Here is a 22,275-nt window from a genome sequence, read left to right on the forward strand (position 1 = left end):
TTAGTGATGGAGAAGGCTTGTGACCTTAGCTATGTCTTCCTGGTCAGTGAAGCAATTTTCCCTCAGCGGGAGGCTGAATGGAAGAAGGGACCTGCAGAAGACTCTGAAGCCATCTTTCAGCACATTGGAAGTACAGCCCCTTGCCAACAGGGACAAACTTGTTGCTGCCTGAGGCTGGGGTTGGTGACAGTATGTGTGTACACCAGTACATGCAGAGTGAGGCACACTACTTGGACTGAAGGCAGCTTAAGCTCACATACCTCCTGTCCTCCTCATGTACAGCTGAAATGAGGTGATATGAAGAGGAACCAGTGGTGGACTTGGCCCCCCAGCTCAGCTTTATGAACCTCTGGTACAGCCTGCCAGAGGCAGGCCCTGGCACTGCGAGGAGGAAGACATACTGTCCATGTGAGAAAAGAATGCTGTCTCTTTTGGTTCTGTGACTTACTGAATGGGTAAGAAAACATGCTGGCCTCTCCCTTCTGAGCAAAAATGTATGTCCATTTTGTCTGCCCTCGCCAGAATCTTGGTGAAATAGATTTGTAATTTCCCTCTTGCCCTGTTGTGCACTGGTTTGGGAAGGCAGCCAGTGGCACAGATCCAGGCTCTGGCATATGCATGCACTCTTGCATGGGCAATGAATTCCTTTCATAAAGATTTATTTTACTGTTTCCCATGCCACCTCTCTTTGCCCACAGCTATACATTATCACAGCACCCATAACAACATGTAAGTAGCTCCTTTAATTACTAGCCTGTATTTGCTATCCCTGTTCCTAATGGCCTGGAATTCACACTCCCATCCTTACTGTTCCCATCTCCCCCACTATCAACAAGGAGCCACGTTGTGGTTTTGTCTGAATTAAGTCTTTTGGCACCCTGCACTGCTCTCCATGGGCATCTGTATCTGCCCTGGTCTATACGGCGTTGGTCTGTTAGGACCTGGAAATTCAGGGTCTACTTTGATAGTCCATAGCAGCTCCAGTGCTTGGTATGCCACTTAGCTGTGATCTCCTGTGTGACTCACAGGTTGGTTTTTTTTGGAGACACAGCTGTTCTCAAACTGCAGTCCTTTCCTGGCTAGCTGGTTGAAACAACTTCCAGCATTACGGTCACTTCCACCCCCTTGCTCCAGGTTAGGGCTTGTTTTCTCCTGAGCAGTCTGAGCCTGGCAGACTTTGCAGACAGGGATGTTGTGAAATGAGGAGGCCTGTTATCAGAAGGGAATATGCAGCCTGCTTGGAGTGTAATCTATCCTCAAAAAATAACTTGGCAGAAACAATGCAGTTGGTAGTTTGGAGCATATACGCTGGTGTCATGAGTAACACGGTCCTTGTGGCTGAGCCTCCCCTAGCGCCTCCCACCAAGAGATGCGAACGGAGGTTGCCCTTCTATTAATTTAAACCAGCAGCAGCCGGCTCTCCCTAAACCACTGCTGATATCTTTCTGACAGTCTCCTTATCTGGGAAGAAAGGCGCTGATAAAAGACACATTAAAGCAGTCTGTCATCAAACATAACTATCTTGCCACTGTAAGTCAAAGCCACTGATTTACTTGTGATCGTTTATGAAGGAGCATCAGCTGTCACAGGCATGACCTCAATAAGGAGTGGCTGTAATAACACTCGGGGCATGGTTAGTCCCTTTCAACAAAGGACACCGAAATATGTATTCAGAGTCTTGTGTGGGGGAAACCAAGGTGGTGTTGCCCTAAGGGCATCCCAGCAGTGAGGTAGCCGGGTTCACTCTCCAAACCGCTGCTCCTTTGCCCTGGCTGCTGCCTCTTGAACAGCTTGAGGAGCAGCCCTCCAGCCAGCCAACACTGCAACAAATTGCATTATGTACCTAAGACTACTCTTTTTTTCTTTTCCATACCATTTTATCCCCAACTATTTTATACCAAAGGGCTATCATCATAATGACTACAAAATGAATGAGGAGATGGGGGATGTCTTGGCATCAACAATTTAGTACTGGGTTAGACAGCATTTTCATGTAGAGTTTGCCAATATGAATCCAGCCCACACCAGCAGGGACTGCAAATTTCTATCAAGTGCTGACTGGCTGTCAGCCGATAGGAAACGAACTCAGTCTCAGTCCAGTTCCTACTCAATCAGTGAAAGTCAGAAATACCTCCACTGCTGGAAACTGTCTCCCTCTTTCACTGGCAAGCCTGGCAGAGAGGCTAGAAACTGAACAAGCTGCAAGCTACTCTCTCATCTCTGGGGAAAATATCTGAGACATATTAACATCAGGAACTGTAAGGAAAAAGCTTACCCAAGCATTGCTGGTATTAAACCTGCTCTGTGTTGATGCTTGTTGCTGTTACTTCAATACTTTTCACCAGCCTCATATTTAGCACAAGCACAAAGAGGTTCTCAAGAAGAAAGAGGAAAATTGCAGGTGGTGTTTCAATTGCAAAGGCACTAAAGGAGTAGTCTAGGCAGTTTTAACAGGTGAATAAGCTTTCACCCAAGAGCTTGAAGATGTCCCGAATGCAACAGCTTTGTATTCTGAAGCTGTGTCAAGGAGAGGCAGGACTGCTCAGATGTCACAGCCAGGCCTGCTTGGGAATTTTTCAGCTGCACTGATTTTATTGAAATAGTGCTAGCTCACTAAAAGCCAAAGTTTCTCGGTAGTTCTGATTAAACAGCAGTTAGGAAGGATTTTTCCAAATTAATAATTGAATTCCTATCCAGTGTGATTTTCTGTCTTCCCCTAAATGGAGACCACTAGCCAAAAGCTTTCTCGTGCTAGACACAATTTCACATCACAGAAATGCACACAAGGAACTGCTGCGGAAAAGGAGAAAAGAGCCAGATGAGAGCACTGACACTGTGCCACCCCATTGGCACAAAGACAGCTTGCTTTGCCTTTCACACCTGCACTGTTGCAATGGCCCTAAGTAACACAAGCTCATATTTCACCTGCATTTTCTCACCACATCCCTGTCTGTAGGAACAGGTCTGGAAGATCCCTCCAGACTTCCTTTCAGCATTGCTTTAGCTTCTAGTTTAGGAATTCTTGGAAAAATTCTTAGGAATTTTGGTACCTGTTCTGGCTTTGTTTATTTATTTTTTTTCACTGAATAATTTCTCACCAGATTCATCACTTTGACAAATGGAAATGACAAGAATGGTGATAGCTGGGTTCATTTGCCAACCAGTTTGAGATTGCATTAATTGTAGCATGATGCTTCAGAGTGCTGGTAAGAGTTGCTGCATCTATCCTGCAGCTAGGGGAGCCGAGGCACAGTCTTGTCCACAGCCATCAGAGACAGCAGAGCCAGGCCAGAATTCAGAACTCCTGGTACCTTGTGCACTGCACTAACTGCTCAGATGCTGCTTACTCACTGAGCTTACAGTCACATATCCTGCTTTCACTGCCGCTTTCGCATTCCTGTTGATCAGAGCTCTCCCTTTAGCTATGCCTTTCAAGTCTTAGAAGCTGTAATGAATATGTATCAACATTTCAAAGCCGTAGATCCTGTGGTGGTGAAACAGAAAGGGGACGGTAGAGACAGACACACATACAATCTAACTCATTTTTAAATGTCTGTAATTCATCCAAGAGCATTATCAATAATTACTAGAAGAAAGCGATAACTTGCATCATGAAAAATCCGTGCTTTGGCGAAAAGCTGGCAGAAGGCCTTACAGATATCTTGCACATCCAAAACCTTTCCTGAGCATGCTAATCAGCTGGAGGTGTTGGGGGAAGGAGACCTGGCTGTCTGTTCACTGCTCTGGTGGCCTCGCCAGGGAACCCTGCTGTTCTGTCAGCGCTGTGCCTACGTCAGGCACTTCGTATCCTGCTGCAGACAAACTAGGTGGATGAATACTAGATCTAGTCTTAGCCAGTAGTTATGGGATTTCAGGGGAGCTCTGTGGGAGCTGGATGCATTATTCTCTTAGTTCTCCCTTGAAAGTTCAAGCCTGGATGCTCACTGGATATCCTCTTGGAGTTTCGCCACTGCTTCCTCTCAACTGTGCTATGCTTGTGACAGGGCAATGGGCATCTCTGGTAATCTGTTACACCTTTTTTAAGATCTTTCCCCTTAAAGTGGTGTCTGCAGGTGGCAAAGCAGAGGAAATGGGTCCAGAAATGGTTTCAATTTGCAATCCCCAGCAGCTACCTCCCACCTGCAGACCAGAATCTCCAATATAGACAAAGCCAGGGAAGGGAGAACAGATTGGGGAAAGGGCACTCAGGGAAGGGAGACTGTGTTGAAACTTGAGTATCTTGCTCATCTGAAGCCACTCACAGCTGCCCAGTTCCTGCACGTGATGCTACCAGAGCTGTGGCATTTGGATCTGCTTCCCTCTCTTCCCATCCATTCCCTTACTGCTTCCCTCAGTCCCATTTTTATGGGCTACCAAAACTTGCTTCAAGCACAGGGCCCTGAGAGGATTGGGGTTGGGATGTGAGGATGCTGTGCCACTTTGTAGACCTTTGTGTTATTCTGTGGAGGATGAACAAACCTCTCCCTCCTTCCCACCACAACACCATAACCCATGTGATGCACCCCTACTTTGGGGCAGGGGTGGCTCAGGGTCTGTGAGCCTTTGCTACAGCCCCCATCCTTCCTTCCTCCTGGGCTCACCAGCACCACGGTGGTGGCACAGATGCTGGCACAGGTCCCATGGGGCATCCCTGAGGTCATATCAGACACTAGGCACAAAGACAGCTGGGGCCACATTGTCCTAAACCTAACAGCTAGTTCAGCTGTAGCTCATCAGTTTGAGATTTCAGCCACCTCCACAGCTAGGGCTGACCAAAATCTCGTTGCAGCACAGACAGTCACAGCATTTCAGTCACCTCTGGTAGAGACCTCTGTGCTGGGGTAAAAGTGAGGAACATTTGGCAGTTTCAGGTAATATAACAGCAGCTGCTGACTCTGTGGTGTGTGTCCCATGAAACCGCCAAACACCTGTACTCTGCAGTCGGCATCTAGTTAATTAATGGATAAAATTCAAGAGATTAGCTTTCTGCCTAAAGACCTATATTCTTCAAATCCTGCAGGTGCATCTGGCACCGCAACCGGGAGGAAACTATCTGGGCTGGCAGCCTCTGGGCCACAGGTATGGTAGAAGACCCTCTGGTCTGGAGCCACCTGCCTCGGTGGTCTGAGAAGGCAAGGATAGCTCTTGGTCCACTGGTGGACAAGCAGCTTTCAGACCATGCAAGGATGTTTAAAGAAGATGGCATCATTTTCTTCTAGATGCTGTTGCTGGAGTCTTTATTTGAACCTTGCCCATATGTTAGAAGACAGTCTTCTTACATACTTGGCATGATCTCATACTTTTATATGCACCTTAGGGGCTTGATAAACGCATTTCATTTAATCACAGAAACCAAATGTTTTTTAGTGGCCCTTGCTGTTTCTCGTGTCATAAATGGGTCATTTTGCGCCAGCCTGTAACTCAGGAGTCCATAAGCTATACAGACACTCTTTGTCTTAAGCCTTGAGGCATCAGTTCCCTTTCAAAACAGGACATTTTTCTCATTGACAAAGTGACCTCAAGTAAATGCACTCATATAGTTCAGATAAAAATGTTCCTCAGTTAGAAAGTGGGAGTTTACCACAGTGAGGATTTTCAGCAGGAAAACACCTCATTTTCTCTCTTACATAAATAAATAAATAAATAAATACATCAGAAAGGGTTGGGCCAACTCCATCTTCCCCCATCCTCAGCTTTCATTTCATTGTCCTTGTTCTGTGTGTCCCCCTGCACAGGAGCAGCATCTCACGGGAAACACAAATGCCCATCTTCTTTCAGCTCCTTCCCCCCCCCCCCTACCATTTGTGCAGTGTGCTCTGCTCTCTTTGCATCTCAGGAAATGAAAACATGCAGAAATACACGTTTCCTATGAAGTGTGAAGTCCTTTGCAGATGATCAGTTGCTTGGACAGACTGGACTGGAAGCTCTACCCAGAAAACAGAAACCCAGGGTTTGTTATTTCAGCCCTAAAGTTGTGGCTCAAATACCACAATAAAGGCAGTGAAATTCTATGTGAAATTCAGTGTTAGAAAACCAGGCCAGAGCTCTGCCTGCTTCCTCTGCTTTGTAAGCGCAGTGGGTAATGGTTGGAGCTATAGATTGGCCAGTAAACGACTACTCAACTGGTATGTCATGGTACTGTCATTCCTGTATCCATTCCACAGAGCAGTATATGTAAGGTTATAATATTGTCTGCATAATCAGTGGGTGTTGCTGCTATTTTTTGCCTTAAGCATATGGTGGACAAACAACTTCTCCACTGTACATTTAAACCACTGTCATTGTTTCTATTCATCTATCCAGGATAAATTATATGGGGGAAGATGTGTAGGTGATGAAATTGCCCTCCATTTTTATCTTCTTTTTTTTTTTTTAACTGACAAAGGAGAGACAACAGATGAGGTGTGTCTTGACACAGAGGTGGGTGGAAAGCATAAATAACTTGTGTCACCAGAAGTAAACCCTAAAAGCCAGCTTGGCTGTTTGGGGCTAGCGGCAGTCTGTGCGATAAGATGGTGTTCTTGTCTTCTTAAATCTTTCTATCTAGCCTTGCAATCTCTCAGCTATATTTTTTTGTGGGTTTCTTAAAAACAGAAACAAACAAAGATCCCATTTCACAGGGATTAGAGTTTCCATGGAGAGCTGTAGCCCTTGGCGCCTGTGGTAGGTTGCGGCCTGGCAGTAATGATAGCCCTTGCTTGGTCCCATCAGCCCTGAGACACCAGCGTACACACCAACGTGCACATGGAGGAACACACACATGCACACACAGACACCTTGTCCTTAATGGAGTTTTAAATATTAATTTTGGGCACATGGGAAGTGCCGGGTAACAACTCTGTAAGCAGGAGTTGACTGACCACAGATCAGGTACGCGATTTGAGGCGGCATGAACAAGGAAGGCCTTGGTGGCCTTGCCAGTCTGCCTGTGACGTCTGTGTCTCCACAGCGTGGTTATTCCTTGGCCTTTTCAGGAAAGTGACCAACAAGAAGGCCTTTGAGGACCAACAGTGCGAGCGTTTTTTCTGATGTGGAGGTTGACCACTAGAAAATTAGAAAAACACCCTCTTCAAACTTCCTGACGTTTCTTTCACTGCCCTTTCTGCATCCTGATCTCCAAGGCCTCTGGCCAAAATGAGCCTGGACTAGAAGGATCAGCAGCTGAACAAAATCAGAAGGCTTTTAGAGATCTTGACTAGTTGTGACAAAAGAACAGGGATTTTGCAAGGAGCAGGGTGCAAGGGGAAGAGGAGAGGAGCTCAGATTGGCAGGAAGGAGGCTGAGGTGGAGACCCAGGGATGGGGAAGGAGAGGGACCGATGCAGGAGGTGGACAGGGTGGCCAGAAGGATGCAGCTCCTTGCTTTTCTAAAACCTTGGTTTGTCACACTCATGAATCAAAAGGAGTAAAGATTTCACAAAGAAGCACCACAAAGTTAAACATTACCCGGGCAACATTCATTAGGCTCTGTAGCACATCCATGCTAAAATATCATGTCCAGTTACGTGCTCGCCTGTGATTTTACTTATGTGGTAGGCTTTGTCTTGCAGCAGTCCAGGCAGACCTTGCTGCCTGTGCTGCAGACAGACGCCCTCCTTCTGAAAGACGTTGAAGGCAAACGCTCAGCGCAGGTCTGTGGCTGACTTCTGCTGCAGCAATGGTCTCTGCTCACGTGAGAAGGGCACTCAAGTGAGAGGAAGGCCTCATGGTGTTATTTTGCCAGCTCTATAGCTCTAGCGTGTTGTAAAGCTAACCAAAATACTCTGTTAAAGTTTGGACACTCCTTTCTGGCCATGCTGTCTCCAGAGAGATTAAACAAGAGGCCAGCAGAGAAGGGATGGGGTGGTGTGGGAAGCAGAAAAGAGGCACTTGCTATTCAAGTCCAGATAATGAGGACTGGCAAAGTTTTTTTCACATGTGCTGGCAGCACTGTTTGGAGGGAGCATGAGTGTGGTGCAGCCTCCCTGATATCAAGGGAGGGTGGCCAAACACAGAACCAGGCTGGGGGGATAGGAGAAAAATGTGGTTTTACCCAGCCTCAGCTGAGTGTGAGATTTGTGGAACAAAGTGACTGAACCCATAATAGCAGACCAGTGATCAAATTAGCTGTACTGGGCTATGCTACGCTGTGCTGTGCTATTCTGTTCATTCCTCCTCTTCTCTATGTAGGATTTTCACAGCTGCAGCATTACTGAATTTACTCATTTTAGAAGATACGCGTATTATCCCCATGACACCTGTAGACTGTTGTTCTCCTGCTGTACTGGCTCTCTGCTTACTGGCATACCTCACTGCTGGTAGGAGGCAATGGGGACTCTGACAGAAGGGACAAAAGCCAGCTTGAGGCTTATTTTGAAGCACTGAGTGAATATCAGGAGGCATCATTTTGCAGCACAACAGCAGTATGTAACTCTTGCACTGCAGGCTAGGAGCGTGTGCTGGGCAGCTGGAACAGCAGGAGAATTAAGACTTGATCTGTTCCTGTTTATGGCAAACGGGATTTCAGTCATTGCCTTCAGATGGAGCAGGACTGAGACCTGAGAACAGAGTCAGCCTGGCAGCTTGTTGTTTGCCTACTGACCTCACGCCAGTATCGTCTGCGCTGGTGCAGGGGACTGCAGAAGCCCGGTTGGAGGCAGGGGGGAATAATTAGCAGCGCTTATTAAAAGCTCTGGCGATTATTCATTACTGCTGCTGCTGTTGGCCACCCTGTTTCTACAGCGTGAGCTCTGAGGTAGGAGGCGGGGGGAGGGGGAAGGAGAAGCAAATGGGGGCCTTCTTCACCCTGGTGTTGCAGCGGACGTCTCTTTTCCAGAAGACGGATGTTGCGCGCTGAGTACCTCTCCAGAGAGCTAATGGCCGACATGGCATTATTACCAGCCTGCAATGAGCTCCATTTTTTTTTTTATGATAGTAATTTGTTACACCGGTTTGCCACACGCCCGCTGCTTCCTTGTTAATCCAATAATCTATATGAGAAAAGCAATTTGACATTCCTCCTTCCCATCTGCCACCCATCACCCAATCTATATCTTAACTATCAGTGATTTATTAATGGTGTCTGCATTAAGCACATCTCCGCTTCATTGGCGCCCCCATTCCCTCCCTCCTCTCTGGATACATTTAGAGAGCAGAGTCAGCATGGAGATGAAAAGCAGCAACAAAAGCAGCCAAGCCAGGGGACTTTGGGTGCTTAGGTCAAATAATCCACGTGCTCCCAAGTGAGGGCATCTAACAGCCCGAAACCCCTTCACTTGAGACTCAAGTGCACGCTCAGCCCTGCCGCTCCTCCCGATACCTGGCACACTAGGAAATGTAGGAAAATACCACGTTTGTGTCTATACTCCCTTTGCCAGCATCAGTTCCATCCAGCATGGGTCAGTGGTCAGGGGCTGTTAGGATGGCCGTCTGCTTTTGATGGGGCTCAGTCCGGTGGTTGTTGGACAATGCTTCAACAAGCTGAAACAACCACATCCGTGAACTGCAACAATAAAGAAGCGTGGTATCCAGGATCCTGGGTTCCTCGAAGTCTGATAAGGGTGAGTTTGTTAGCCTTTCTGTCAGTGGCAGGATGAACAGCACATCCTTTGTGCCAGCAGCTATTTCCATGACACTTGTAAGAATACCGTACCTTCAATACCCACATCCTTCAGCAGGGATGGTTTGAGATTGGCCAATGAGCTCAAAAGCTATCGGAGGTGAAGGGCATCTGAGAGGCTAACGTACACGCACATGGACACACGCGCTCCTGTGTGCTCACAAAAGCCTCGTTTCCTTAGAAACCCAGCTAAAATCTACTGCCAATATTTCAGCCTGCTTGCCAGTATCAGTAAGGAGCTCAGGGAGCACTTGAGTTCTGCAAAATGAAATTCTCTTTTCCTTTCGAAGGAATTCTCTGCTTGAAATTAGATTTGGGAAGCGCTGATTCTTGCACTGCTTGAAGCTTGCACTGCTCTACCTGTGCGGGTCGTGGGACTGGCATTCCCAGTCATTCACCTTTCGTTCTCAAAATTCAGCTAATGTCCTTGCGTATGCCGGCTGGGCGTTGCAAACAGGTTTCATCGATTCAATTATTCCCCATACAGCAATCTCATACACGCTTACCATACAGCTCTGCATCTTGCAGTATTTCCTTGTATGCAAAAAGCATGCTTAATGACTTTTAATTTTAATTTTCCTATGGGAAAAACAAAAAAGAACATTCAAGTGTACATCAAAGTTTGCCATGCACATCTTTCCTGTTGTACTACTGGAGATTTAAGGGTGTAGAGTGTAATAAGCAGATCTTCAGTGTTACATAATTTAACATGACCAGATTTTGTCATGTTAAAATCTGTGCTATACAGAAAGTTCATACCGCTGGTTGGATACAACAGGGGGTGTGGGCATTGTGGCAGAAGATATCTTTATTTCATTTTTGCCAACAGCTTTTTTTAAAGCGACTTCATTCATTTGGAACAGCCTAGCAGGACCTTTTCTGTAGTTATTATTACTTTTAAATTCCAGGAAAAAAAAAAAAAAAAAAGACATTAAAGAACGAAGTGCTGTAAGGAGAGCCAGATTCCCAGGGAACAATGGCAATGTGAAAATGAACCATTTATAAGCAAAATTGAAACAGAGTTCAGTGCTTTCTGCAGCCTGACTGAAAAGGATGCAAAGACTGGGTCCAGATGTGGAGAGGCAGGGGATGAAAAATGCTGGGTGCAACCAGCACTGCCCAGTTGTCTTCTGAGGTGCCTGGCGCAACCTGGATGGCTCCTGCACAGACTGGGTCCTGGCACAAGAAGGGTAGATGGGGAAAATTTAGATTCATATGGGTCTGTGGTGACTGAATTGGAGGTCCCACAAGCTGTTCCCAGCTAGCCTTGCAGTCTTGCTACACTGAGCAGTGTTTCATTTACTTTTTTTTGGGTTTTTGCCCCTTGGTCGCTGGTGAACTGTGGTTGAGATGCTGCTCTTACTGCTCACCTCCCCAGCCACTTTCAGCGCCTCAGGATGCCAGTCTTAATACTGCTGAAGACTCCCAAGGTGAAAATTGTTGCTTATCCCTTCCCTCAAGGCTGAGATTTTCATTGGAGATTTAGGGAATGAGTTAAACCACATTTAACAGATGTCAGTATCATTTGGACTAATAACTCTTTTAGGCATATTGAAAAATCTTGGGATAAACAGACTGGGAAGAACTTGGCTCTAGACACATTTTTAAGAACTGGGTCATTTGGTTTGGGGTTTTTCTTTTTTTTTTTTTTCTTCTTTTTTTTTTTCTTTTTTTCCCACTGTTAGATGTGTCTGTGCAGTGTTAATAGACCCTGAGGAAGTTTCAGGTTTTAGCGTGCCACTGTGCAATGACTGTACTGAATGTCCCAAGTGCCATCCCTGATTCAAAGAGCATAGCACACAATTCAGAATGAGACAAAAAGAAATGTTTTTGGTAAACAATCTCTTCATAATCATGAAATCAGTCATGGCCATACAGTAATTACATCTAAATCTGCTGAATAGCCAAAAAAGTGTTTTATTTCCCCCCCCCCCAAGCTTCCTAAACTAGAAGCTGATGAGGAAGGGCCCATATTAACACAGCCGTCTGCTCCAGGCATCCACCCACACTGATGGAGAGACAGACTTTATCCCTGCCTCTGCCTCATTGGCTTGAAATTATATTTCAACCCTAGATATTCTGGGGTAAATCTCTTTTATTCACTCCTGCTGGCGCTGCTCCACTTTCCTATAACATATTTAAATCCTTTTTGTGCTGGATTTCTAAAGAGGTTGGCTACATGCACTGCATGTGTAGTACAAAGCAGAACGATGTGAAGATTGACCTTAAATTGCATAAGAACCTCTACAGCAGAGGAGGTAGACCTAAAATGGGGAGACCTGAGTATTTCATAGTCCCCTCAGATGGCAAATGCTGTCCATCTGTGCTTTGTGTGTTTTAGCACTGCACTGCTGAATAAAGCAATGTCTGCCTCCAGTCATTTATTCCCATCATTTGTTTCTGTTAAACTTACTGAAAATGAAAAGGAAACATTTCCTTTTGAACTGAATGAAATGTTTTCTTTGAGCCAAAATAAGAAAAAAAAAAAAGAGTTTGTTTGTTTGTTTGTTCATTGATTTGGCAAAGAAAGTCCCCTAAGCATTTGAATTTTGGCTCAGATCACAGCTACTACAATGTTTTGTCTTTATCTTGTTCATCTGTCAAACAGCAACAATAGTTCTCTACATAGGCATGGTGGAAACGTGATGCAATGGCTCAGGGTACCGAAAGATAGGTAAAGGAGGGTGAGGTTGCGTGGTAGGATGGTTATGGCTATTCAGACGTGGGGTGTGTGGGACACAAAGGTGTCAGTTCAGCTGAAGAGAGTAAGGCTGGGTTGTGTGGAAGCAGAGTGCATGAGCAAATCCGCTCCTCTCCCTTCTCTTCCCCAGAGTCGTTGCTTGTAGTCCCTGCTGCTCTCCCTTCTGGGAACACAAATATTTTGAGAACTGCACGATGCTGGCTTCTCCAGCTCACTTCCTCCGCATGAGAACAAAACCCCAGAAAAAAAAAGACAACAGGAATAATCCTGGAAACCATTTTCATAAAGGGTCCTATAGGCAAAGATGGGAAGCATATCTTTGGTTTATGATCCTGAAAAAATGTATTGTACATTGTAGTAGGAAGAAACTGTATATTTGCTTCGGGCATTCCCTCAGGCTGCTGTGCCTTAATGGCACAATGTTAAAGAAAGCTAATGCAAGAAAAAAAAAAACCACAACAGAGGATATGGAGAGCAGGGACGGAGCTCAGGCTGAAGTTAGATCCTCATTTCATGTATCCCCTCCTACTCCAGATAACACCAGTTTGCTTCATCGGTAACTCTTACAAATTGAGGCTTTTGATAAACCATTGTCTCAGAACCTGGGGTTACCCAGGATTTTTCCTCTACCAGCATAGCTCTTTAGCAAATACTGCAAAGAAATGACTTTAACCTTTATATCATCATCTACATCTGCGGCCTTATGTTAGGAAAAAAATAAAAAGTCAGCATTTTGCATTGTAAGACTGTCTGGTGCCGAGTCTTTCATGAGTTGCAGAGGGGCCAGGTGATGGATTATTTGCCCTTGCTACTGTATGTTGAAGAGCTCATTTGGCAGTACCATAGGAAGAAAGATTTCGTTAATGGCTGCAGAGAACACAAGTGAAAGCTGAGAATTACTGGGGGGGGAGCGTGGTGAATGAGAGGAAGAAGGTTGATGTCATGGTATTTGTAGCTTTGTAGATCTCTGCAATAACCTTTTCAGCTACGAAGTTATTTTCTCCTCGTAATCTGCTTCTGTTTTGTTTTGCTTGTTTGTTTGTTTGTTTGTTTTCTTTTTTTCCCAAGGAATACTAAGCATGCATGAAATTCTTATCAAAAAAATCAAATGTGAAATAGCAATGCTGGAAGGATAATGGTGTGACAACAGCCAAGCATAAGGTGTCTGAAACTTTTTTCAGTGGAAGATATTACTGTAATCATATAATTAATATTTTCCTTTATATTTTCTTAAGACAAATAGAAGAAACAGAAAAATCGTAAAAAGGTATTTACCCGTTTGTACTGAAAATGTTTTGTGCTTGATGAAAGCTCTTAGTTTTACAGTGAGCCTTTAGGAAACAAACAAACAACAACAACAACAAAACAACAACTAGCAATTCATATATTAGGAAAAAAAATACAGAGAAAAAAATAATAGTTTCTGACTAGCTTTAGTTATCATGTATTTTTTTTTATTAAAACCTCCATCTCTTTGCATTCCTGCTGCTTATTTGACAGTCTCTGCTTGTCTTTCCTGTATTCACTCGTCATCGTTTCACAATCTCTTTTTGTACTCTACACTTCCTCTTTTTAATTGGAATTTTCTTCTTTCCAAGTCCTTCACCCTTTTTGTTTCAGAACTCTTAGATGGTAGATGATCATAATAATATCCGAGTTAGAGCTGAACTTTAGACCCATGGTATAGCTGAATTGTTTTGATATAGCTAAAAAATATTAACAGAAAAAAGGTAGACAGAAGACATAAAAGAATATTTTTGACCTGATTTGTAGAAGCAGAAAGGAGATGCAACAGCTTTAGCTAAAATAGAGTTCACATTTCTCTTCTGTTAGAGCTAATAAAGACTAAGATTTGTTAGATGGGAGAAGATATCTATTATTGATAAATATATCTACTTATGTATTTATATTTTTATAATGAACACTTTCCATTCCAATTCTGTTCTTGCCCAAAAATATGTCATCCAAACAACTTGAAAGATGACTGAATCAGTGAATAATGGAGGTGGGAACAGACCCCTGGAAGTCTCTCGTCCCACCTGCTCAAAGCAGGGCCAGTCAGACCAGGTTGCTCAAGGCTCCATCCAGGGAAATTTTGAATATCTCCATGGAGGGAGATTACACCACTTCTCTTTGTGCACCTGCTCTGATCTATTGCAAAAAGCAGAAGACAGCTCGGTTTGCAAATGTTGTTGAGGTGGGAAGACTGAAGCTGCATTGGGCAAAGCCTTGGCCTCCCATTTCTTTGCATCGTGCCCATGCTCTCTCCATCCATCAGCCTGAAGCAAATCGGAGAGGCAGTTCTAGTTTCTACCTCTCTTCACTACATAACTGTAATTCAGGCTTCAGTGAAACACATTCAGCCTGCTCAAGTGATCCAGTGCAACAGCCTCCAGGAAGAGAGAAAGAGATGAAGAAATACTCTGGTTCAACCTGTCAGAGGTAGTCCAGAAAGCTGGACTATAAGGGACTCGTACTACTAGAAAGTGGCATAAGGCAAAGGAGAGATAAAGGGAGAAAAGACCTTTTGGCCTTTTCATGCTTTTTGTGGGCCAGGAAGAATAGCTGCACCCAGGAAGGACGGATGGTTGGGATACTAGCATCAGACAACCTTGCTCCCCTCACCTTGGGAGTGCAAACCCTTGGGCTCTTTCCCTTTTGGAAGGCCACGAGCAAATAAGATCAGTCTTTTATGATGCACTAGAAACTCATACAGCACTCTGTAGAAACACAGGCTCTCAGGGGGTGGATGTGCAGCTGCCCATGAAGCAGTGTGTTTTGCTGTGTCCGGCAGAAGACAGTGAAACCAGAAGTCTTGCCCCATGGCTGGCCCCAGCACTTGTGGGCACCTAGAGCAACCTCCATCAAGCCAAGGGCCCTCCAAACGTGTGAACCTTCAGGATGAAGGCACAGCTGAGACAGCCTTACAACACAGACATCTGTAGCTTCTTCTTTAACTCCAAGTGGAATAACCTCAGTGTATTATGGGAAAAAAAAATGGCCTTGTCAAAGTGCAGCAATCGAGAAGAGATTTAACAGTCCAGCCATCTTCTTTTGTGATAGGATTTATGTCTACTCTTTAAATCAGGAGTAATAACCCAATTATGTATATTGAAAATGGTGGGGTCTAGAAGTATATGAAACATTTGAAATGAAACCTGAAATGGACTGAAATTTGACTGGCTTCAGCTGTCACTACAAGCGTAAAACTCAGGTAGGGCTCATTAAGAAGTTCACCTGACCTTTTTGACTGAACCCAAGACCGATTTTCTGTCTAATCCATAGAGAACATCTTCTTTCTTTCTTTCTTCATTTTTTTCCCCTTTTTATTTTCCCACTAAATGAAATCTCACTGATTATGACTAGAAGCTCCTAAGTTTGCTCAGACCCAAAGTTCAAAGCTAGTTCAAAATACAGGAAGCATGTACCCATGAAAATGGGAATATTTGAGTTCTGAATCCCTAAGATCAGAGCAGCAGGAATTTGCACTTTGCTGAAGCTGCCTGAGCCAGAGTGCTCTGAAAAGATGAGCATTAAATCCTGATGAATAGAGAAGGATGAAGAGGCCCTGGCTTTGGCCTTGATCTTAGGCAAAGATGGTTTGCTTTCTTAAATGCTTTTGCAATGCAGATGAATCCTATCAACTAAATATTTTGGTAAAGACTGATGTGAAATACACTAGAAATGGGTAAATTGGTGCATAGGAGAAAGATGAGAAAAAACGTCTTTCATGCTTAGCTGTTGAGTAGAAAAATAGTATGTCTAGGAGAGATCTAACTCCACAGAATAACGAGTTTAGTCAGGACTAGTCATCTTAGTAGAAGTCTAAGCAGTGCTATTCATGATCTGCCGTAAAGCATTCAGGCTCACCCTAGGGAGTGGTGAAGACATCAAGAAATTGCATTGCTAAGCTGAAGATAAAGGCAGAAAACATGCATCACCCTTGCTAGGGAGTGTAGGTAAAGCACGTGCAAGACTGCTCACATTTGGGGAGTTACAGAAACAAGCAGAAAGAGAAGGACAAGTCTTACGTTTATTTTTTCCCCTTTTCTAAAAATGGATAGAATTTATACATTCTCTAGTACAAAGTATTTACCACAGAAGCTTCAGCATTGCATCCTGCCGCTCCCTCTGTCATACCACGGTTCAGGTTGAAGTTCCCTGCTTAGTTCTTATGAATTCTTCTGGAACGGGACAGTACTGGAAAATGGAGCTGGGACATAGTGGCATTGATATGTCTGCTTCTTGTCACCATCAGTTTGTCCTGAGAAAGATTCATAGGAAAGAGATGCATGCAGTGCTGACTGAAGACACCCATTGCAAAAATAATGGACAGCAGCAAGTCCTGTCAGAAACAAAACAAAAACAAAATAAAAAAAACCAACAAGAACAAAAAGGGAGGAATAAAGAGTGAGAAAGAAATGGACCTGTCGAAGATTCAATTCTGAAGGCTGGAAAGATCCACCTGTATCATCTTGCCTGATCTCCTTCCCAACATCAGGCAAGAAGCTACATCCCACAGCCCCCCTTCCTGATACAGAATATGCATTAGAACAAAAGGGTGTGATTTTAAAAGTCCATATCATCCAGTTTAGCACTGGCTTGGTGCTGACAATCCCTAGCTCTGGCTCTATCATCACAGATAAGGGACAGGACTGTACTGCAAACTAATGTGACGTACTGATCTACTACATTACCTCATCCTCTCAAGGGATTAGAGCAAAGAGCTAAGTCACAGTGGTCTCCTAGCACACTTCAGTACCTAATTCTGGGTTGGTCTCAGGAGCCCCTTGCAACTCATAAAAAAATTCAACTGTCTCATATGCTTTGGAATAATGCACTGGCTCTGTCTTTGCCTGTAATGTGGAAAGTTATGAATGCTTTGAAGGCGGTAGAACAGGGATGTGGACACAAGCATAGAAAGGTTGTTTTCAGTACCCTGGGCAAAGGTTTTCTTACTGTAAGCTGCTGCTCCCCCTGGTTTGAGTCGTGTATGCCTGCCAAATGGTATGGGTGTCAGCCATCCAGCACTTGCTGATTCTTCTGGTCCTGCTGTAATTCAGTCAAGGAGGTGCTCTTTCTCCTGCCCCAGGGGCAAAGCGTTCACTCTGGAGTGAAGAAGAATAATGCTGGCTCTTCTCTTGCTTGCACCCTGCCTCCATTTCCCTCCTGCTGCTACTGAACCCTCTGACCCTTTCACAGGCAGCTCAGCAGCCTGCTCCACCTTTTATTGAATTGAATTGCAAATCTGAGAAGGCCGCAGTGGGAGCAAGCCATCCATTTCAATTCCGTGTCCCTGTTCTCCCTCCCATGGGACCAGGGCAGACCCTGAGGAAATGCAGCCAGCCTTTGTTGAACGGGTCCTCTGATGAGATTAACTCCTTGTTTAGTAAGAAGTCAGTCATACGATCCCAGCTGTGTTTGCTCCAGCCAAGGCTCAGTCATAAGATGGAACAAAATTTCTGGAGCTCTGCATACCCTAAGCGACTCACGGGCAGTGTCTCACATTTTCAGCAGTGTTAATGGAGTAGTAGACTTGCAAAGCCTGACTCACCATCTCTGCCACCCATTAGGAAAAACGAAGCAATAGCAGAGATCCAAGTTAAACAGGACAATCTACCTACCTACTGTATGACAAGAACAATTCTGACACGAGCACCCTTCAGCAAATTGCCTTTCTGCTGAGGAACCATGGAAGATAGATGACCAACAGGAGGAGCACCATGACCTGCAGCACATGCTGCAGGGAATTACAGTGCCCTGATCCTGAGGAAACGAGCACAGGCTACAGTCCCAGGGCCTGTGTCTTTACCTAGGGTGACTAATTCCCCCCCCCGACTGCCAGAGGTGAGGGGTCAGAGGGAGAGGTCAGAGTAGGTCACAGGTCAGTGGAGAGAATACAAATCAAAAAGAAACCCTTGGCCTTTCAGCTTCGTTGTATTAGCGGTCGGATCTATCTTTGTGGTTTTTTTTTTTTTTTTTTTTTTTTTTTTTTTTTTTTTTAGCTCCAGTCTTGGAGCAAACTGCTTTCCTCTGAGCACCTGCAGAAAAGCAGTTCAGAAGATGGCAGCCACAATCACAAGGCTGATGCTCGACACCTCTTTGTGGTGACCCTGTGACAACAGGATTTGACTGCCAGGCTCCCTGGGGCTGCCCTCACCGCCGTTGGCTTCAGTGACAAAGCTCCTAGCCTTCTGGAGCCATGCAAGGCTTGCAGTGAATTGCAACATGTCATTGCAGCTGGCAGCTCAGACAAAGCTTTCCTCTGTGGTGTGCTGGGTGGCACATTGGCCCTTGTGTGGCCTGCTCGGTGCCCTGCGTTCACCTTGCGTAAGCCACCAATGCCCCCTTCAGCGTGCTGTGGTTATGGTGTTACTTGAGACCGTTCCCTTTCCCCCTTCCTGGGCTCCCAAGGGTGCTCATTACTGACTCAGGGATGGGGTGTGGAGAACACAGGGAGAAGGAATTACCTCCTCGCTTTCTGTCTCGGCCTTTGTGTGTCTATGTGTGTTTGTTTTTCTTTCAGTGACGACAGCAAATAAGCCTGCAATCCTGTTTCAAAATTAGGAGGTTTTCTTTCTTTTTTATTTTTATTTTTTTGACGTTTGGAAGGTCTTTCTCAAGCAGAACCCTTTCAATCTCAGGTTCTCCTGTGTCACCCCTGCAGCCCGTGTTATTGCTGTCTTGAAAGCAATAGCCCCATTTTGCAGAAGATTTGGAGTCCTTAAAATCAAGTTTGTTTCTGAAACAGAGACCTGAAAGGAGCCTTCTGGCTATTTCTTGAGACAGAGTGCTTTCATCTCCAGGTGACAGTAGCCCAGTGGGACTGGCATGCCCTGATGGCATGGAAGTACCAGGTAACGCGGAGTCAGGCCCTGAACTTCTGCTCCTCTGTGTAGGTGGCTGCTCCCTGGTCACTGCACTCGTGGCAGGCGCTGGCTGGAAGCTGCAAGGAGAGAATGTGCTGCCTCATTTTGCTTTTCTCGGTAGCATTTCTTTCTGAGGAGATGGCAGCTCTTTCTCCCCTTCCCTCCTGCCAGGTTTGGTTGATTTGGCAGGTTTCACAGATGCTGTCTGGGGGTTTTCCAGTCCCTTGGGCTAAGATGTCTGGCCCTGGGGGACAAAACTGTCAGCGCACTGCACATTCAGAGACTTTGATGGAGAGTAGGAGTTGCAGGTTTTGCCTTAGCAGGGGGACATGTTCTAGCTGTAAAAGACATAGGGTACATCTCTGTGTGAGCAAGGCAGTTGTTACATTGATAAACTCAGCCTTGTCGACAAAATGTCTATGGAGCATATAACTGTAGGCGGTATTTTTAATCCTGTTATATCTCTCCCTGTACCTACTATTAGAAGTTGTTGTCTTTACTGTCTCTCTGGGTCCAGGCCTGGTGAGAAACAGTAAGGTCAACAATCCTACAAGGCATCCATGTCTCAGCAGGCCCACTCTTTTTTATCCTGACAATGGCCAATAAATCTCAGAACATTTCCGTGAAATGCAGGAGACAGGAATGTGTTTATAGCCTGTATGTTGTTACTTAGAATATTACCCGCTTTTGTCATGGGAATAATCACTTCTAGTTGAGCTGGAAGAAAACCAGACTGTCCCAGGCAAAGGTGGCCTTGTGCCCAGGAATGTGGTGGTTTCCATGGAGAGAGCTTTAAGATGGGCTGTGTAGGGCCAAATCGGATCCCAGCAAGCCCCAAAGGTATCCGGGGCGTTGGTGCCCATTACAGCCTGCAAGCACAAGCACTGTGGTTTCCAAGGCTCTTTGCTTAGCTGTTAAATAGCAGCCGACTCTGCAGCTTGCTAGGGCTTAACCAAACTGGTCAATATTGTTGGAAAAAAGCAGTGGTGAAACAAGTGGTGCTTTCATAGGGGGAAGAGGAAAGAGCTCGGCCTTAAGTCGTGGCAGCTCCTCTCTGTCCTGCCTTTAAAGTCTGGTCATGACTGTCAGCATGGGAATGTGGGAGAAGGAGTTTGGGGATTATTTGGTCACATATGCTTTGGATACAGGGACTGGATTTTTAATCCTTTTGGTGCTGGTAAGGTTTTGCATGAGACTTACAGGAAACTTGAGATAGACGCATCAGGTTGGGCATGTCAGTCTGTTTTCCTTAGACATGTGTCTGTGTTGGACATCTGAAAATAGAAGTATCTCCAATAATGGACAGACAAATCACATGTGAGCTTTTTAGGAGCAGTAACAGGAGGAATTGCTTATTTGGAGATATTTTAGCATGCTGGATGACATCCATCTTTTTTTCTGATTGTAGGTTGTTGAGATGAGTGATTCTCTGCATAGGACGAAAACTTTTTTTTTTTTTTAAGAAGAAGAAATCTGGTTCTAGTTTGACTACTTATTCAGTATCTAAGTGGATATTCCTTTTCTGTACAGCTTCACACAGAAGACTGTTGCAGTCTCCGGCATAAGTCTCACTCATGTCTTTAATGAAAGCATGAGGCTTGCCATCGCCTTCCTTGACAGGCTGCTTTGGTTGTTGTCCAGAAAGCAACTCCAAACTATGTATTAGCAGCTTGGGCTATTTTTGAACAACAACATACTTTTTAAAATTAATAATTTATGCGCCTAAAAATTTCCCTGTCATTCTTCCCCTCAGAATGGAATTTCTTTTATTAGCTTCCTATTAAGCAGATTATGTTTTGATTTGGGGAGAGATTGTAGCTACTCCTTGATGAGAGCAGAGAGAGGAATTATTGGGAACATACTGCATTTCTTACCGTCAGTTGGCTGCATTTGACTGAACTGATGCTGGATGACATTTTCACTCCAGTGTAACACAGCACTCGTCGTTGAGTGCTGGTGCCCTGCTGTGTGGCAGTTCATAGCCTAAAAACTGACATCTCACCACTGGGCAGTAAGATTGCCTTGTTCATTTTTAGGTTTTCAACATGGCCGGTTGGAAGTGCTTAGGGAAGACTACAGGGAAGAGAACAAATAGTGACCAATCTTTGCTAAGCATATCTTTCCCAGCTCCCAGCTGTTGGCAGGTAAGGAAATTGAAATGTGGCAGATAGACTATAAAGTTGCATCCTCACCAGTGGTAAAGCTGTCTATTCCCTTTCTGGATCCATTTCAATCCCTGCCCTGCACTACTTCATATAACACGAAGATATACATTTATTTAAGCACTATCTGAAAGAACTACTTTTATCTAAACCTGACAATTCTGGTGATTCTTTATCTGGTGAACAATAACTCATTGTTCTTTAAGTGTCCCTGGCTTGTAGGATTTGTTGATAGTCATGTCTGGTTATCTATACAATGACTTCAACCATAAGCTATTGTTTAGTCTTTTGATCAACACTATGTTATTTTCACGGACTTGTTGATGGTCCCAGTTCAGTGAGGTCAGTCTTTGGCTGCAAACTCACTCATCAAAAAACAAAACAATATGCAAGCCTCCAGCTCTAAAGATTGTGACTGGAAGGATCTTTCAATGTATTTCTGCACCTGTCTTTTCCATTCATTTTCCTTTTTGTGAGAAAGCTGGAGGCTGTCTCATTTCCCTTAAGAGCCAAACACCCCTGCCAGACATCATGGCTGGTGGTGCACTGCAACACACAGCCGCAACGAAGTCCATTGACATTGGTGGGCCTTGTGGGAGACACAGTCCACTTGAAGACCCCAGCAGGTAAAGTGAAATAGGAGCACAAGTCGTTTCATACAGGGATTCCTACAAAACACCAAAACAGCACTGCAAACTCAAAATTACATTATTGTCAACCAGACTATTTTTGTTCTGGGATGAAATAGTTTGGTTTGCAGTAATCAATAAGGAACACTCAACTTGCTTCACAGAAAATTTTGATTAATTATTTTATTTTTCTCTTTTCACTGAGATCTTCTCTTAAAACACCTGACAGCAATTTTCTGACATTGCTAGGTTGAATCTCTGTGCAGGTGTTTCCACCTTCCCATAGCAATTTCTCATATACTGAATTGAAACTTTTG

At 44.6% G+C, this 22,275-nt stretch overlaps 1 protein-coding gene and 1 long non-coding RNA gene across 2 annotated transcripts in view; one reads left to right on the plus strand and one right to left on the minus strand.

Moving 5' to 3' along the window:
• Positions 1-22,275, plus strand: part of LOC310892230 — a 68,925-nt gene that overhangs the window by 13,660 nt on the left and 32,990 nt on the right. The window lies entirely within an intron of this gene.
• LOC310892227 (uncharacterized protein) overlaps positions 16,229-22,275 on the minus strand; it is a 111,599-nt gene continuing 105,552 nt past the window's right edge. The window contains exon 5 of the mRNA XM_083819690.1: positions 16,229-16,643. Coding sequence (XP_083675816.1) covers positions 16,471-16,643 — 173 coding nt within the window. The 3' untranslated portion in view covers positions 16,229-16,470. The remainder of the gene's footprint in view (positions 16,644-22,275) is intronic.

Source organism: Anser anser (genome assembly GCF_964211835.1).
Source record: "Anser anser genome assembly, chromosome: 1".
NCBI classification, from domain to species: Eukaryota; Metazoa; Chordata; class Aves; order Anseriformes; family Anatidae; genus Anser; species Anser anser.